The sequence below is a fragment of the Seriola lalandi genome, unplaced genomic scaffold, assembly GCF_002814215.2.
Source record: "Seriola lalandi dorsalis isolate HSWRI2012SDOR001 ecotype SW California unplaced genomic scaffold, Sedor1 jcf7180002054678, whole genome shotgun sequence".
NCBI lineage: Eukaryota > Metazoa > Chordata > Actinopteri > Carangiformes > Carangidae > Seriola > Seriola lalandi.
Genome location: NW_019525231.1, coordinates 2,563,879 through 2,582,522, shown reverse-complemented (window position 1 = coordinate 2,582,522; position 18,644 = coordinate 2,563,879). Strand labels below are relative to the sequence as shown.

Genomic DNA, 18,644 nt, shown 5'->3' with positions numbered 1-18,644 from the left:
ACCTGCTGCCTCAAGCAGTTGACAAACCCACTTCTCTGCTTCCAAACCACAGCTATTTCACTTTTCCGTGTGCTTTCTCAAATGAACTGATTTCATTTAACTTCTAACTAAGAACAGATAAAATGCCTGCAACACAACAATAATCAACACAATCGGGTAAAGTACAAACCCTATTAGAAATCATTAAAATGTTGCATTTAAAAGCATGACAGTTTAGATTCTACTAAGTGAGACTGTCCTGCAGGTACAGCTGATAGTGACTGCAACAGTCTGACCTGTCCAATGAACTACATTGAAAAGGTCCCCCCCTCTTTTAAATTGTTAGTGGTTATGTCTCCTTTTAACAGGCTCTACTGACGGGTCAAAGTTCCCACTCACAGCTGAGTTTATGACAGGATACTGATAAAATAAATAAATGACGTTAGATAACATAAAACAAGACAACAGCCATGCTAATGGCTAGTGGTCATCAGAATATTTCTCTCTAAACTAGTTGATAACCTAAGGGTGGCGCTAGAGGAAAACTCTGTGGATCATTGAAGTCGGTCCGATCTTCCTCTGGAGACCACGAATGTTTTAATTTCAATCAATAGTTATTGAGATATTTCAGCCTGGATCAAAGTGGTGACTCACAGACTGACACTGCCATCCATAACATGCTAAACGCTACATGCTGAATGTTTAGCATGTCAACATCTGCACACATGTTAACATGCCGCCATTAACATGCCCCGTGCTAACATGCTAAATGTAAAGAACAAACGATTCAGTTCCTCTGCAGACATCTTTTGTTTTGCTATGTGAAAATACTCTGCTATGATTAATATTTTGTTTGACATGGTTTTTCCACATAAAAAGTGAAAAAAATAAAATAAAATGGAAAACTTGGGCTGTAAGCACAAATACTCTCACTTCCTCATTGAGAAATTCTGGATCAGACCTTGTGCCTTGCACAACACAGCTGCTAGTGCCGGTGGAAGCATGTCCGATGACATGTCCCACCACTTTTTGAAAGGGCTGATTTTGTTTCCACCACTTTTTATATGTATAATTTGTTAAAAAAAATTCTGAAAAATAGCTTGCACCAAGAAATCTTCACTATCAAATGAGAACTCTTTGAGAGAGGTTTATTTGCACAATAAGAAAACATACAATGCAATGGAAATGTAGAAGAAACAAATTCACATTGTCCAAAAAAACTAGTATAAGCTAAAAAAAATCCCCCCAGCTGTAAAATGTCCCAAAAATGTGCATCCACCAATCAGTAATTTTAACAAATTCTTCACATAGTTTCTTCTTGTCCAAGTTGAACTTGACTCATGAACTCATGTGAACTGTGTTTCTCTAACGGTAAAAGCAAATGCAACATCCAAACAACAACTTGTGTTTGATATCTGGACTGATGCCATTGTTGCCTGTTGCCTGAGGAAAACTGGCTCAGTCATGGTTTACATCATTTTTGACAGCAGCTAATTACTATTATAATGTACTATTTAAAAAAAAATTATACATGTTCTTTGTGTTGCCTCTGTTTTCTTTTTTTTTTCTAAAGGGAATTATTAATTTGTCAGTTGGCAAAAAGTGTGTCAATATGTTATTTCATTTTATGAAATGTGAGGCAGTCTCACGTCTGTCAGTCTGCTGAAAACAGATGAGTTTGATTGTGTCTTTCAGACTCATTTGTCAGTGAAGTGTGTTTCTCACATTGTTGCTGTGTCTAAAATCTCTCACGTTATCATGCCATTAACATTTGCTCTTTTCATTCTTACAATAACTTTACATAAAGTAACTCACCTAGAACATACCATAATAAACTGTGTTGGTTAAACTTTACCACCAGGACCGCACCCTATCACAGGGATGTCTGACTGCACAAATATAAAAATGTGCCCAGACTGTGTCACGCAGTCACATTTACACCAACACTTGGCTCTGCTGGTAGCAGTAAGGATACACATTTAGGAAGTGAGATTACAAGCTGAATGTTTGAAATTGTACAAATTGCAATGAGCAATGACGTTGACCTCTTTGTATTATTCATCCTGTTTTTAAGACCAAACATACAGAAGAATTTGCTTATCTGTATAAATCAAAGAGGAAGTCTCGAAGGAGTGGATTTTTTACTTTTTAATTTTTGGCCGGACCAAGACATTGGAGCCTGCCCTATCAAGGCGAATGTCCCTGACTGATTGACTGAGTTTTCCTAATGGCCCTTACTCCTTCAAATTGATTTGGTGTTAGCAGCCCGCTATGTTGTCAACGTAACACATTTGTCACCAGATGTTAGAGACTTTTTTTCCAAACAAGACTAGGTATGAACCTAGTATATGGCAGGAATGTGTATAGGTGCAAACTGTGGGCCTATACACTGAGGCTCGCCTCCATTAAGGCAAATAAGCTACTAACTGCTAACTACTACTTAGGCTGCATTAAAATACTGTCTAGTGAGCGCAGAGAGGAGGAGAGAAGCTAACAGATAAAAAGACGAAAATAGCTGAAAAGGCAGAATGCAAATGGGACGTGTTGATGTCATTTATTTGCAGCGGTTCCACAACAGTTTTCGTCTGTGCCCCCATTTTCACTCATTGCAGCATATGCTGTCCAGCCGTTTTGGCCTAGTCTAGTTTATCTACATATCTGTGCTGTAGAATACATGTTGGCAGCACTTATGAAAAGATCTGAAAAGAAAGTTTGGAGCAGTGAAACTCTTAATGAAGTGCAACTGAGCTGTGCAGAGCTGAACACCACAGTGTGTGCACACAACAGGTTGGTGTGCTGGTGTGATAATGCTCTCTCCAGAGAGACAGAAATATCTTCACTCATATATTACTGGGTTTCAAACTAATCAGTATCTTGGACATAATTTATGGCTGTTTAGCACATGCATGAGATGAGACTGCAGCGGTGTGGAACCTTAAAATGAAAAGCAGCAGTGAAAAGAAAGATCTGCTTTGTATTACTCCAAGCTGTGTATGTGCACAGTCTGTAGTGGCCATTTGTTAGTTAGAGGTAAAACAACTCTTTGGTAGATTTAACCACATACAAATTTTCTGAAATAAAACATGTATTATTTGTATAACTGGCAGTGTTTGACATGAAAGAATCCAAAGCTGGAGGGAAAGATTTAATCACCTGGGTTTTTTTTTTTTTATTAAATCAGCCTTTCCTTATACTTGTTGCAAGACATTTCAGCAAAAATCCCCTGGAACATTCTTTTTTTAAAAAAAGGAAAGAAGCAAACAAGAAGGTGCTTGCTCTTGTTTGAGATATATACACATGCCAAAGTGCAAAGCCAAGAAAACTCAAGATCTTACAGGCATATCTGTGGTGAGCTCTACAGCAGTGCTGTGCCCAGTCTTGATTGAGGCCAAGTCTCAACTGGCATCATGAGCATCTATAAAAACTGCTTCTAACTGGCAACCATGCAGGCTATTGTTGAGCAAAACAAAAGCAAGAGTGTATAAAGTAAAAAGTTTAAGGTGTGAAAAATAACAGAAACTGTAAATGGCAAAAGAATCAGTGCTTTAAAGATGATTTCAGGCAGGATAATGCAGAGAGAAAGGATTAAGGTGTGTGAGTTTGCTGGCTGAGAGTCAAGTAAAAAAACAAAAGAGTCTTTCATACTGATTCACCTTACAGTGTTTACAATGCTTATTGCCTTGGTAACATAACAGGTTTGGCCAGCACAGTATAGCAGTCTTGCTCAAGAATTATGGCACAAACTCAAAAAAGAGAACTTGCCTTGGATGTGTCTGAATAAGTAACCTAAGGCATACAGTAACAGGCGTGGCTGTTTCACAATTTACAGTATGGTTTGTAGAAATAAAAGACAAAGGTTGAATGGAATAATGAAGCCATTATAATTTGTATATGGTTTGACTGAATTCAGTAAATTAAGTAACTGAATAGGATTTATTTTAATCCCACTTTCTCCTCCTGATCGTTGCACAGAATAGACCTGAGGGGGTGTGTGTGTTGGCTCAGGCTGAGCACACATTCGCTCCTCCCCTCAGCCCTACACGCCCCCACCCAGACCAGACGGCAACAGCAGCAGCAGCAGCCCTGCGCAGGATAAAAAGGGGACCGAGGCAGAGCTCTACATCTCAGTCCACCTTCTCTCCAGGATAAGCAGATCTCGAAAACAGCCAACATGTCAATGAGATCCACCACGAAGACCATTCGCTCCTCTATAAGTGGAGGCTACGGTGGAGGCTACGGTGGAGGCTTCGGTGGAGGCCTTGGTGGAGGCAGCGTGGGAAGGTCATATTCCTCAAGTGTGTATGGCGGTGCAGGTGGCAAGGGCGCTAGAATCTCTGTGTCCTCTGGCGGTTTTGGAGCAGGAGGTGGTGGCGGCTATGGTTTTGGCTATGGAGGGGGTGCCGGCTTTGGAGGGGGTGCCGGCTTTGGAGGGGGTGCCGGCTTTGGTGGAGGTGATGGCATTGACCTCCATGTTGGAGCCAATGAGAAGGCCACCATGCAGAACCTGAACGACCGTCTGGCCTCCTACCTGGACAAGGTGCGCAGCCTTGAGAAGGCCAATGCTGAGTTGGAGATCAAGATCCGCCAGTTCTTGGAGAGCAAGACCGCCCCCAGTGCCCGTGACTACTCTGCTTATGAGGCCACCATTGCTGACCTACAGGGAAAGGTATGTCACATAACTTCTGAATCCTGAATGTTACTGTCAAATTTATCACGTAATCCAACTATGAGATGGATATGTTAATGCACTGGGACTGAAACGTAATCCTAGTAGCAACGCATGTGTTTGCAGATGGAGAAAGAATTGCACTGATCATGCAATATGACATATTTCTTGTTCCACAGATCCAGGATGCCACCCGTGTCAACGGAGGCATCTATCTGGCCATTGACAATGCAAAACTGGCAGCAGACGACTTCAGAACCAAGTAAGCACCAGACTGAGAGACAGAAAGTGTCTAAAAACAGTGAGGCAACAAGATCTGCATATATTGAAGATATATATACATGTTGATGTTGAGGTGCAAACGACCGATCTCTTTCTGCCTCACAGGTTTGAGAATGAGCTCGCCATGCGTCAATCAGTGGAGGCAGACATCGCCGGTCTGAAGAGACTGTTGGATGAGCTGACACTGGCCAGATCAGACCTGGAGATGCAGATTGAAGGCCTCAAGGAAGAGCTGATCTTCCTCAAGAAGAACCACGAGGAGGTGGGTCACAAACACTGAACATCTGAGTGAATTTGCATTGTAATTAATTTGCATTTTCTTGAATGTAGAAAAAAATATCCTCAAACAACACCTCTTACCAAACTGTTTATTCACAGGAATTGGCGGCCATGAGGAACCAGATGACTGGACAGATCAACGTGGAGGTTGATGCAAAGCCACAGGTAGACCTGTCCAGCATTATGTCTGAGATCCGTGAGCAGTATGAGGGTGTGGCTGCCAAGAACCAGAGAGAACTTGAAGCCTGGTTCCAGACAAAGGTAAGGCTTGACCAAAACCAGCACGCAATTCCTCATTGCCTGCTTAAACTATTGTTCAAGGGTAGGTGGTAATACATAACATTAATATTCTCTGATGTCTACTGCAGACAGAGACGCTGAACAAGGAGGTGGCAGTCAGCACAGAAAGTCTCCAAACGTCCAAGTCAGAGATCTCTGAGATCCGTCGCACACTGCAGGGCCTGGAGATCGAGCTACAGTCACAACTGAGCATGGTAAATGAAAAAGATCTCAGGCAAATCTCTACTCTTCTATTCCCATATATTGCATTTTTCAATTTACTCATTCTTCCTCTTCTCCAACCTTCTTCTCATCTCGTCCTCTTCCAGAAAGCGGCCCTGGAAGGCACGTTAGCTGACACAGAGGCACGTTACAGCATGCAGCTCCAAGGTCTTCAGATGCAGGTGACGGGCTTGGAAGAACAAATGGTACAGCTGCGTGCTGACATGGAACGCCAGGGCCAAGAGTACAAAATGCTGCTTGACATCAAGACACGACTGGAGATGGAGATCGCAGAATACAAGAGGCTGCTGGATGGAGAGGGCAGGTAAGAGAGGAAATAAGGGATAAAAGCAAGGAATAGCGCTGGGAAAAATGTCATTTATCTGCAAAGACCAATTCTATCCTCACACCATTAACTGGCTCTCTCTGGAAATTGAACCATTACAACGGTTTTAATCGAAGCACTGTCCTTCTCTCCTTTCTCAGTGTCGGTATCGGTTCTTCAAAGAGCTCCAGTACAAAGATGATTGTGGTCACAGAGGAATTGAGGGACGGCAAGGTGGTGTCCTCCTCTACCACCACCACATAATCTGTCTTAAACAGCAAACGCAACACACGGGGCAACACCTGGAGGCAACAAGCTCGAGATCTGAATACAAGACTACCTTCACATGTGAATGTGAATGCAATAAAAGGCTCCTAGTTTGCTGACTATCATGTTGTCCTGTTTGACTTATTTGTGTCTGCTTGATTCCAAATAATTCCGTGATGGTATATAAAATGTCTTACGCATTTCATCTTCATCCTAATAAGAGTAAATTGAAGTTTATCAACCACATAATGAGCTGGATATAAAAGGATAAAGAAACTGAAATATAAGGTTGCTAATATGCATCCTGAAGCTAACTGGGCAAATCTGAGTAGAGAGAATTAATGTTCTCCTCTCTCTTGAACAATTTCTTTTGAGAAAGCAGTGAGTTCAGGACATAAACCCTGCAGCTGCACAGTGTTCAGCGGGACACTCATACAGCTCTGTGTTCAAAAAATAGCAGACGTACTCAGGGTTTTTTCTCCAAAGATAAATAAAGACTTAAAACGATGTGAAAACTAATTTTTATAAGTGACACCATACCTGCAATATACCACTTTACTGCAACAAGTTATATGTTCGCTTTAATGCCTCACAACAAAAAAGTCCACATTCATGCTTAGAAGGGAGCATGAATTCAACTCACTGGGTGTTTCACTGTGAAAGACTGACAACTTGTCAAGGGAAATTATTTTACTGCTTCCACCTAACGCATGCTAGTATAGGGCCCAGCCCATCATTACACTTACCTCATTAATCAAGGCAGAGCATGAATGCATTTTAAGAAACTAATACAGGAAAGTACCCATTCAATCCATGGCAGTACATACACCGAAAAAGGTTTGATCTCGTCTTGGTTTGCCTCTGTGAGAGGACGGCTACCTCACACATGGGCATTAATGTTTTTTCCCTGGATCTGCCAGTCTGTTCCATAAACATTCAACTGACACATGGAAATAGCCTTTCCAGGCTCTGGGAAAGATTTATGGATAACAAACCTTAATGATTTAAGAATTAATATTACAAAAAGTGATAACAGACTTTGTTTGCAGTTCGAGGTGTCCTGTCAAGAGTTTTACAGATATCTGTAAAATGGTGGTCTATGGGTAAAAGGTTTTTCGGCTGCAGTTGGCCACTGAGACAAATCGACAGGAAGGCTGACATGTCGTGTTTTATCAGCTCTCTTAATACTGTACTTCCATGGGGCAGAAGAACCCTATTATTAGCTGACAAACACATAGTCCTAATATAGTAGCTGTCTAGTGCTGACACGCTAACAAACAATAACCAGCAAAAACAGAGCAACATTACAATCCCTCTGCAGCCATACAGCTACCTAATGTAAATTCTCTATTTACATTTACTGTTGTGCCTTTTTAACTCTGTTTTGGTCTCTACTAAGTCTTGATTAAAATATCCGGGTCTTTAATCTGATAAATTATTGATACTATCAGCTAGCTAGATGCTAATTTTGTGCTTACAAGTATCTGAAACATTGTCTGTCTGTTGTTTGGTGCTCGGTATGTATTGTACAGTAGGTTTATCAGAGCTTGATTGCTAAAAACAGCTGATGCTCAACCATCAGTACTCAGAGCAGTACTCAACCTGAACAATTAATGTGCTGTAACACAACAACTATGAACTAAAAGAAGCAAACAACCTCCTAGAGCTGCAGAGGGATGATTATCCATGAGTTTGTCATTACGAGCAACCCCTTTGACATCACATGTATTCAATACATTTTAGTGTACAGTATAAAAAAAAAGATTAATGCAACTTTTAACAGTAAAACCTGAACCTAACCTGAAAATCTTGTTTTTGCTGACCTCCAGTGGTTTAACTTCTCACCTGGCTGCAGTAATGTGCATGTGTATTTGAGGACACAGTAATAATGCTGTTGGGTGTGCCCTGTTATTTGTACAAAAAACATTCACTATCCGTCAGTTAGGAACAATGGTGGTGGACACATGAGAGACACTGCTCATTACAGAATTACACCGCACCAGACAGTTTAATTCAACTGCATGATCTTTATTGATTTTTGCTAACGCTTCAAATGTTTTCACTCAATCTGATCTACATCCACATCAACAGTCTTGCTGCTCTCGACCACCTTTCCATCCACAACTGTCTCCACCACTGTGATGACCTTTGTGACCACTGAAGAGAAGAGAAGAAACAATCATGATCAAGTCTCAGACATGTCTTAGAACTTTGGTATCATGCTTATTTTAAGTAAAGTCCTTACCTTGTTTTGAGCTGGTAATGGAGGGAAAAGACAGAAAGAAACATTAGTCTGGAACAGAGGCTATCTACATTGCCATTAAATGTTTTCAACTTGAGTTGATATTTTTCTGTGTAGTCTCTAATGCCCCCCTTATGTGTCCCACAAGTTTCTGATCATATTTTCATAATTTACTCTCTCTCTGTTCATTGGGTCTCACCTGTCATCCTCCCCATCCAGCAACCTCCTGTACTCTGCGATCTCCAGCTCAAGCCGGGTCTTCAGGTCCAGCAGCATGTCGTAATCCTGCTTGTTGCTGGAGATGTTGGCGTGGAGCTGGGACAGCTGAGCCTCCAGGCTTGTGACCATGTTCTGGAGGCTTGCTAGCTGTGCGGCGTAGCGTGCCTGAGTCTCTGCCAGGGTGCCCTCCAGAGACGCTTTCTGTTGGGGTCAGAGGAGGTAGGTGATTAAAATTCAGGGATGATTCATGATGCTGGTAAAACAGTGTGCATGTGAAAATCTGCTAAACATTGTTTAGCTAGCATCGTGTATTTCTGTGCACTCACAAGCTAGCAGCGGGTTAGCTTATATTAGCATAAAGACTGGAAACAGCTTTCTTGACCAGGCCTGCTAACTTCCTGGAGTCTTGCTGTCACCATGAGGCACATCAGGGAACCAACAGTGGTGTTTATGCTAAGCTAAGCTAACTGGCTGCCGGCAGTAGCATCATATATAATGCATACATGAGAGTTGCATCAATCTTCTTGTCTCTTGGCAAGAAAGCGAATAAGTGTACTTCCTGAAATATTTGTCTAATCCAGTAGACAATCAATATTTATTAATATATGTTGACATACCATGCTCAAATGGGACTGCAGTTCAATCTGAAGCCTCTGGAGGGTGCTCTTCAGGTCTTTAATCTCTGTGCGGGATGTAACCAGAATCTCTGTGTGTGTGATCACGTCCTGCTCCACCGCTGAAATCTGGGCAGTGACACAACATTACATGTGTTACAAAACAATAACAGCAGATTAGTGCACATATAACTGCAAGTGGCAGTTAACAGCTGTAACGTCTCACCTTGTTCTGATACCACGACTCCAGTTCTTTGCGGTTCTTGGCGATGACTCCCTCGTAGTGATCTCTGATCTCTGTCATGACCTGGTTCAGGTCTGTAGAGGGAGTAGCGTCCACGGCCACATTAACCTGTCCGCCCATTTGACTCCTCAGCAGAACCATCTCCTGCAGGGGTCAAGGGGAAACACCTTGATCAGCCGGTGTGGTAACTCAAATATTTTATTCTATTGTTTTAATACTGTATGCATTTTCTGAGTTCTTTGATCTCTGTTAACTGTGTGTGTGTGTTCAGTGTGTTTGAGCATGTGTGTGTTGGAAAAACAGTGGCAATGAGCTAATGGAGGGAGAGAAGAATACCAGGAAGTGTGCAGAGGGAAGATGGGCAGCGCTGGGAAAGGGGAGAAGGCAGCAGATATGTTTACAAAAGCATTAACCCTAACCTGGTATTTCCTCAGTGTTACCAGAGGCAAGGCAGAGGTCATGTGTGTGAATTGAGAGCAGCACAACAGATGGCTATGACAAATGGTGACAACTTCATCTTACAGTAAATAGCTTGTGTATTTACCTCCCTGCTGCTGAAAAGATGGATGATGTTGATGATCTTTTAATTAATCATCAGTGAAGTAATATACCTTCAGGTCATGTGCACACACAGTGTGGGTGTTGGCCTGTGTGTAGGAATGTGTTATGTGATGACAGATGTACTCACTAGTTTTGCTGCTTGTAAAACCACTGTCAATAACCTTGAACAGGTTAAAGTGGGTGCACCACTGCTAGTTGCCCCTCATCTCACCTCTTCGTGGTTCCTCTTGAGCATGATGAGCTCATCCTTCAGGGCCTCATACTGACTCTCCAGATCCATCCTGGCCAGGTTCATGTCATCCAGCACCCTCTTCAGTCCAGAGATGTCCGCCTCCACAGCCATCCTCATGGCCAGCTCGTTCTCATACCTGAGGGGGTGACACACAGGAGGACGGACAGACGGGCAGGTCAGAGAGGTTACAGTGGGTCGCCAAGATTAGAAGTCATCAGTTAGACATGAGTTCGTGCTTTGATGCGCATGCGAATCTTCACTTATGTGGCAGGGTAGAGAGGGGCAGGGGCATGAACACACAGGGGGAACACACTCACTTCATCTTGAAATCATCAGCAGCCAGTTTTGCGTTGTCAATGTCCAGGACTGTCTTGGCATTGAGCCTGGAAGCAATACGAATCTGAGAAGGAAAAAACACAAAACAAGGAAACATGTAAGAGGAAGCACTGTCGAGCTCATGTTTCATACAATTTTACTGTAAACAACATCCCAACTGATACAGGATTTTGAGACCAATACTGACATTTGAAAGTTTAAATGGTTGGTTGATTTATACTACTATACTCTGTTTTGGAAGAGATCCTTTAAAAAACTGGTTCTTCATGAGTTCAAATGATTGTACTCAGGAAGGACATATACATAAATACACTTATGTATACACATCATTACAGCTTAAATAGAGAAAAAATACATATGCAACCTGTATAAACGTGATGTATTGTAAAAAGTTGGCCCCTAATACCAACTTGCCGATATATCAGTCAGACTTGTGTAATTATCGCTGTCTTCAGGATGTGATGCACAGCTGGAATGAATCTGGTCACAGTTGCGACAGTCATGAAAAATATCTGCTCTCTGTTTGTGTCATGTAATGACTGATAAGATGGCGTACGTCTAAACTATGGCAATAATGTCTCTCTAGCTGGAATGTCAAGTGTCATACAGTACATACCAACAGATACCTCCCCCCTCCCCACCCACTCACAGTGAACGTTAACATTAGGAAGATGAGAAGAGGAAGGTAACAAAAAACACTGAAATACACCCATGGCTCCTTCCTCTTACCTTGTCCTTCAGGTCATCGATGATGGCAAAGTAGCTGGTGTAGTCATGGCAGATGACGGTTTTGTTCTGGTACCACTCTCTGATCTGCTTGTCCAGGTGGTCGTTCTCCTTCTCCAGGGTGCGGACCTTCTCCAGGTAGGAGGCCAGACGGTCGTTCAGGTTCTGCATGGTGGCCTTCTCGTTGGCACTGACGTGGAGGTCCATGCCGTCAGCCAGGTTGAAGCTTGCAGGTGATGGTGCATAGCTCATCTGGGATGAGGAGATGCGGGTGCCACGGCCTCCTGCTCCGCCGTACACGCTCAAGGTCTTCTGGCCGTAGGATCTGGTGCTGAACGACATGTTGGAGAGTTTGGGTCTGGACCAGGTAGGATTACTGGAGTTGATCTGCAGTTGAAAGCATCACTTTGGTCTCCTTGGTTATATAGCTGCCACACACAGCAAAGTGGGATGGGCTAGGAGGGACAGTTGAAAGGGAAGAATGCGGCTGAAAGGCTTCCCCCCTACTTCTCTATACAATCTCTCCATCAACACGGGTGCGGACACTGGTGGGGAGGGGTTCATCCGCCCCTTTTCAGGTCAAACTCGTGATTCCACATTTTATGGTTTCTAGATGAAACCGGCATTCCTTGAATACCGCACAGTTAATTTCCCCATAGTCCTGCACCTGTAACAGTTTGTAATTGGAGCCTTCCTTGTTTGGCTGTTTCATAGCAGGTGATTGAGTGTGATAGTGTATAATTAGAAACAATGTATTCCTATAAAAGAAACTGCTATGAGTAGCTATTTTACTGACCTGAACTGCTCACAGTAGTGACAGAAATGGCACATACCAGCGACAATTTCACCTGAGTGAAACTTGGGGCCAAAGGTTGAAGGCAAGACATTTCTATGTTAGCCATGGTTATTTTTGTCACACAAGCTTGTGGGTATGACGTTCAAAAGCATGTTAATTAATATTTATATAATATAATATAATTATATGAATGTATGAATTAATTCAAACTTGTATTCAACTGTGATACACCCAAGGGTGGAAGGTCGACCTAGACTTACAAGAAGTTACTTACATTACCAACACACAGCACTGTATCCATGTGTGTCACAACATATCAGATATAAACTTACATTCAGCATACAGTGCTTTGATGCTGTGATGGTGAGACTTCTTCTCCTGATAATTTGTAACCATGCCAGTTTTTATTAAAAAACTCATCAGCTACAGGATGGATTGCCATGAAATGTTGTACACACATTCATACTCCCCTCGGGATGAATTATAATAACTTTGGTAATCTTCTGACTTTTCACCTAGTGCCACTATCATACAGATATTTGTAATGTGCTGATGTTGGCATGTAGCTGAAAGCTACAGCCTTACAGAACCACTAGCATGGCTGTAGACTTCTCTTCGTCTTAAATAACTTATTTGTGTTAAAATAACTAACACTACAAACCAAACATGTCACTCTTTTGTGACTTCCATCCCACATCACCACACACTGTAAGTTATATGAGAAACATGACATTGTATGATAATATCTGCAACACATGCACCTCACATAAGCAACCTGGAAAATCTGTAAAAATACAGGTTGTTTATATGAACTTAGGTACATCATTATTGCTTTACTTACATTTAATATGACAAGAATACATAACTGAAGTTCAGGGCATTACATATACCTGCTTTTTCGAATGTGGGCTGGTGTCTATGAGCAGGGGTGATTTTAAGGTGTTTTTGTCCATGGACATATTTTCCTCTTACAGTACATGCAGCTTTTATTTATTTATTTATTTTTCTTCTTCACAAACACACAAACCAGTTATGAGACACTAGGATTGCAACACAGATGGTGAAACAAATATTTTAAATGCCAGTGTTTCACCATCTATGTTACAATCCTAGTGTCAGAACAGGGGTGGACAGTAACAAAGAACATTTACCTGAGTAGTGTACTTAAGTATATTTTTCGAGTATCTGTACATTACTTGAGTATTATTTACTGAAGTAATGAAGTACTAAAATACTCATTATCTTGAAGCAGAGCTTTTAATCAGTGGCATGAATTTTATATGGTAAAATGTGATAGACCACACACTGTGTTCGTCACAGGAGAAAGACTAATCACAGCCTGTCAGTCATGTTGTGTTTACTGCATTTTTGAACAGCTCAATTTGAACTTGGCAGTGGCCTAATGATGGCTATGTTAGAGAAAGATGAGGCAGAAGATTCTTCACCAGAGACCACGGCCTTATCTGAAGTCCATGTTTGAAGTTTTAGAAATAAAGAAAGATTCCTTTTGTTTTAAATGTCTGCTGTGTTTACCACAACCAACCTTTGTTGCTGCCTAATAGAAAAAAAGTATGAAAATGACAGTCGATTCAATTGTGTTTTTATGGCCGTTTCTTTTTGCTTTGAATCACATTCTCTAAGCTTTTTATTTTACAGGTTCTACAGTCAGTCAGTAGGTTGTTTCAGAGACGTTAGGTTCTGTAAATGTGGAACAAAACAACAATGTGTTGACACAAAAAAAAATTACTTTTGAATACTCCAGTACTTAAACTCAAGTAAAAATTTGCTGAACAACTTTCAATTGTAGTAGAGTAATCAATATTTTTCATTTCATTTATTTTTCATTTATTAATTTATTTCACATTTCATCATTTTGATTATTTCCCTTATAAACCCTGAGGGACTCCCTCCTAAGACACGGCTGAAAAGTTACTGAGAATCTAATCTTGTGTCACAGGTGAAACAGCCCTCCCCATTATCACAGTGGAAGCCACTGTGACAATGAGAAATATTGTGAAACAGCCTGTAACAAACTATAGCAAACTAAAAGTCTGACGTGAACTCATTCAAAATGTACCAGCTAGTTTTATGGGTTTATAATTATCATTGCAGCCTCCTCATAACAGAAGCACATCCCCATGCCAGTAGAAAATGATCACCTACAGTAGTTGCTGTTTTGAGTTTTTCAGGTAATCTCTTTGAACAAGAGGAGCTGGGCTGCCCGACACTGCCTTTCTCTCTCATCATTTCACAACCACTTCAATCAGCAGTCCCACCGATAAGCAGGGTGAGGTTTGAGAAAGGGACGACTGACGGTTTGATTGCATCTGAAGAATGTCAGTCAGTTGTTTTTTATTTTTTAAACATAGCACTGTATGGAAAATCATATTAAAGACACACAACACAGTTTTTCTTCCAGTGACAGATATGAGGAAGCAAAATGATTTATGCAGGATGATTTCTGTGTAAAGACAGTAATGACATCACTGTTTCCTCAAGGTATAAACTGTGTTGTAGCTTTAAATTAATGATAAAAAAAAAACATTTTGACCTATCATAGAAGATGTTAACGAGTCATTCCATCGTCCAAGTGTCCCAGTTAGACAAGAGCCGGTGCTCACAGCAGCAGGGATAGTTACACACGTGGTTTTCCTGCTATGACATGTCAAACTGTCTGCTATGAAAAAAGCCTTTAGCAAATATCTTGTAATACTATCCACCGTGTGAGTAGAGTCAATTTAAGTTCTTTCCCTCTTTCAGAAGGTTTAGATCACCCAACGGCTGAATCTGGTTTTATATTTGTAACATTGAATAAATCTCATCTGAGCAATATTTTCTTACTAAAGGAATTTCTATACACTGTGCTCATTCATTTCACTTACAATAGTTTTTACAACTTAAACCTCCTTTGCCCCAAGCCTCTAGGGTCTGACAGCCCGCCAGTAAAGCATGATTAGCTTGTAAAACAACTTTCTTAATTTTACTGTTATCCTGTTAAACATTTTCCTCAACTCAGTGTAGAAAAGCTTTTTTGTTCTCTCAGCCACTGAGAGAAAAATGCTGCTCTGCCTGCTCTTATCTCTGCCACATCGACACCCTTTGTGTGTTTCTACAAATTCAAAAGATAAGCAATGTTGATCGCATGGGGCAGCAGGCAAAGTGAAGTAACACACCTTTATGTACTCACGCCTGAACAGTGGACATGTTAATTCAGAGATTTTTGTGAGACAGTTCATGAAAAATAGCTGTATTTTGTGCATTTTATTGCTCACAGAGCTGAGCGGACCTTGTAGTTTGGCAAAGTGGTAAATTGAATCGGATCAAATCGCAGCGATTCCTATGACATTTGTAATAAATGTAATTAATTCACTAATTCAATCTATTACTGTTCTGGGGCATAAACACAAACTGTCACAGAACAGTACAAACACATGATGGTGTTATACTGTGTGTTATACATGATGGTGAAGGGACACTCATTCAGTGCCTATGAAACATATTCACTTTGCTTGTAATGTTTTTCTATTTTTTGCTTGTGTTTTACACTGATGAATTACACTTCAGTGTCAATATGAAAAGCAGCTTTTACAAATTCACCTCAATTAATGAAAAATACATTTTTATAAAGTCACTGATCACAAAGTTAACAAAGTCACTATCCATGCAATACAAATGACTTTACATAATACAGTACTAGTATAAAATATACAGACACTGAATATTCAGCTTTGTATGGGGAGCATGGGCCCTCTGTCTGATCGCAGCTGTTAACTGACTGTCCAGTCCTGCACTGGTCCCTTGTACAATGAGTTTTTTGTATAGTGAAAATAATTTGATGAATAAATTAATAGTAAACCCCCAGGGGTATTCACAATGCAATAAGTTCTAATTTAAAATAATCACAGATAAATCCCCAGGAAATAGATTTGCCTGCAGGTCACAAAGAAAGCAGTCCAAGAGCACAGCCCCTCCCCTCCCAGGGAGCAACACGTGTCTTAAATGAACAGCAGTCCCACCATGACGCACAGTGTCTGAGGTGTATAATGAAATAAAACGGTGCAGGGTATGTTGTCAGTGAGTTTATAGATGCAGGTGAGCTAAAGGAGAAATGCCCCAAGATATGTAATTTAAAAAAAAGTTACGACACTCAGACCAATCCACACCAAGCATGGGCTCACACCCATCAGCTGCCCACACCCACTTTATTTCACTATTGAAAACAGAGCAGTGGACAGAGAGATCAAAGTGGAAACAAAAAGTTGTTCATGCTCACATGAACAACTGCATTGCCTCCTTTTTTTGCTGCAGATCCCTTCAGTCATTCACACGGACACATTCTGCAGCTGTTTGCTGTCAGCAGATGTAAGCTACAGTGTGCGTACATGGGACGTACTTTGTATTTTTTATTTGTACACGTATTTTGTGTCTGTCTGTGTGTGTCACAGGGAGAGGAACAATGTGTGCCTGTGTTTCTGTGGGACTATTCAGCTGTTTTTTCAAACTATTTGAATCCTTCTGGAAATTAAACACACACGTCTGTTTATTATTGTTGCATTAATACATTTTACAGTATTCATTAGACGGATAGTGTCATTGTTTGAGTGTCATATTTCTCTTTACCCCTTACTTCCTTTTGTCCAAAGCTGTGGTGGTCTGATAGATTATATATCAATAGAAGAGAACGCTGATGTCCAACTCTCAAAGAAAGTCTCATACACCAGCAGTTCTAACTCTCACTAACTCACTCACAACTTTCACAGCTCCCTTGGGTGTGGCACGGTGATTCACTCAGACTCCTACACAGAAGTGATGCTGCTCCGTTTACACGGTGAGTGGTTTTTGCACTGAATATCACTAGATGGTGCACTTCAGCTGTAAATCTCACCTCCACGCTTCAGAAATCTGTTTTACAGGACGGGTGTGGCTGTGTGATAATCAGTCGCACCGGAGAGACACATCTGTCCCTCAAGACCTTATTACATTCTCTCGTTCTCCAGTCTGACTTATGAACCTTGTGTGGCTTTACAACATGACATTTTTATCATCTATAGGAGCTTTTTTATCTACATTAAACAGCAGTTCTCTGTAGCGTCGGTAAGGTTACAAGACACAAAATGTTTGTTATGGCAGGCATAATAAGTCAGCAACACACACAAGGCAAACACAGAGGAAATTAAGCATTTATCATGACATCTTGCTTCAGCACATACAGGTTTTATCACCATATATCAGTATTGAGTCCCATAGGGAATAAAGCACCGTCAGACAGACCTTCATTAACTGTGCTGCTGGAATGAGTGAAAGTGGGTCTGTTTACACAACATGAATGGGCATGATAGAGTCTATATGCACAGCTGAGGATTCACTACACAATGTGCAGGTGAATGTTTCATTGTCTGTCTGCAGAATCTGGTTCCACATAGAGTGAGCACACAAACTCCAACATGTCTCTCACACACACACACACACACACACACACACACACACACACACACACACACACACACACACACACGCACACGGTCACAGGTGTAATCCCACCTCTAAGCACTGAGTATGTTATGTCAACAGGTTCATTCCTGGACCTTTGTTGGGAGATGTTGCATGCTGGGATGTTACTGCACAGTGCGGGCTCGAATAGTTGCGCAGGATGTGATAATGCCTGTTGAGGGGTGTGGTACATTTTCGAGGAGGCTCCAAGGACGGTTGTTACTCCACATAGCCTCACATCTGTGACTCATAGTTATCAACCCTGCACAGAGCTGCTGTCACTGCTGTTTGTAAACCATCTCAGCTGTCTGTCTGTCTGTGTGTGAGGTATTACAAAAGATTCTGAAGAACTGTTCTTGAAACTTTGTGGAGTGGTTGAAGATTGAGAAAGAAAGAGCTGATAAACTTTTCACAGAGGGTATATGGCTTTTCATTTAGTCATATAACTTTGGAACTCATTCACAGAGCACTATCAAACACTCCTAGCTACAAACACTACATTATTGGCTCAAATACACAAGGTCACAGAGGTCATTCCTGGTTAATTGCTGTGCTAATTTCCCCAGAATGTGGTGCAATGGCTTGTTCAGTGATAACAGATTAAAAACAAAGATAGCAGGAGAGGTAAAAAATAATAGCTATTAATTCATTTACTTTTTTGATTGTATTATTATATTCTAGGCACAGTTGCACTGAAAACTAAATGCTAATGTCAGCATGCTACCATGCTCACAATGCCAGTGCTAACATGCTGATGTTTAGGTAATGTTTTCCATGTTCACCATCTTAATTGAGAATGTCAGCATGCTAGCATTTGCTAATTAGCAAGGCTTATGGGAATGTCATTAGTTTTGCATGTGTTTTGTTATGGGGGGGGGGGGGGGG

At 41.2% G+C, this 18,644-nt stretch overlaps 2 protein-coding genes across 2 annotated transcripts; one reads left to right on the top strand and one right to left on the bottom strand.

Annotated features, from left to right (window-relative positions):
- Positions 1-4,097: 4,097 nt before the first annotated feature.
- On the top strand, positions 4,098-6,421 carry krt15 (keratin 15). Its single transcript, XM_023421984.2, has 7 exons — positions 4,098-4,645; positions 4,825-4,907; positions 5,033-5,189; positions 5,306-5,467; positions 5,575-5,700; positions 5,815-6,032; positions 6,194-6,421. The coding sequence occupies exons 1-7, from the start codon at positions 4,151-4,153 to the stop codon at positions 6,294-6,296; spliced, it is 1,344 nt and encodes a 447-aa protein (XP_023277752.1). The 5' UTR covers positions 4,098-4,150; the 3' UTR covers positions 6,297-6,421.
- A 1,885-nt stretch (positions 6,422-8,306) lies between these two features.
- krt98 (keratin 98) lies at positions 8,307-11,868 on the bottom strand. Its single transcript, XM_023421986.2, has 8 exons — positions 11,477-11,868; positions 10,729-10,811; positions 10,391-10,547; positions 9,601-9,762; positions 9,378-9,503; positions 8,741-8,961; positions 8,545-8,555; positions 8,307-8,456 (listed from the first exon to the last, which is right to left on the bottom strand). The coding sequence occupies exons 1-8, from the start codon at positions 11,813-11,815 to the stop codon at positions 8,359-8,361; spliced, it is 1,197 nt and encodes a 398-aa protein (XP_023277754.1). The 5' UTR covers positions 11,816-11,868; the 3' UTR covers positions 8,307-8,358.
- Positions 11,869-18,644: the final 6,776 nt, after the last annotated feature.

Excerpts from the sequence above, each read along its gene's own strand:
- krt15 (XM_023421984.2), top strand. The coding sequence starts at position 4,151 with ATGTCAATGAGATCCACCACGAAGACCATTCGCTCCTCTATAAGTGGA. Across the intron at positions 4,908-5,032 it reads GCAGACGACTTCAGAACCAA|GTTTGAGAATGAGCTCGCCA; the intron begins GTAAGCACCAGA and ends TCTGCCTCACAG. Across the intron at positions 5,701-5,814 it reads TACAGTCACAACTGAGCATG|AAAGCGGCCCTGGAAGGCAC; the intron begins GTAAATGAAAAA and ends GTCCTCTTCCAG.
- krt98 (XM_023421986.2), bottom strand. The coding sequence starts at position 11,815 with ATGTCGTTCAGCACCAGATCCTACGGCCAGAAGACCTTGAGCGTGTAC. Across the intron at positions 9,763-10,390 it reads TCAAGAGGAACCACGAAGAG|GAGATGGTTCTGCTGAGGAG; the intron begins GTGAGATGAGGG and ends TGACCCCTGCAG. Across the intron at positions 8,962-9,377 it reads TGCAGTCCCATTTGAGCATG|AAAGCGTCTCTGGAGGGCAC; the intron begins GTATGTCAACAT and ends TGACCCCAACAG.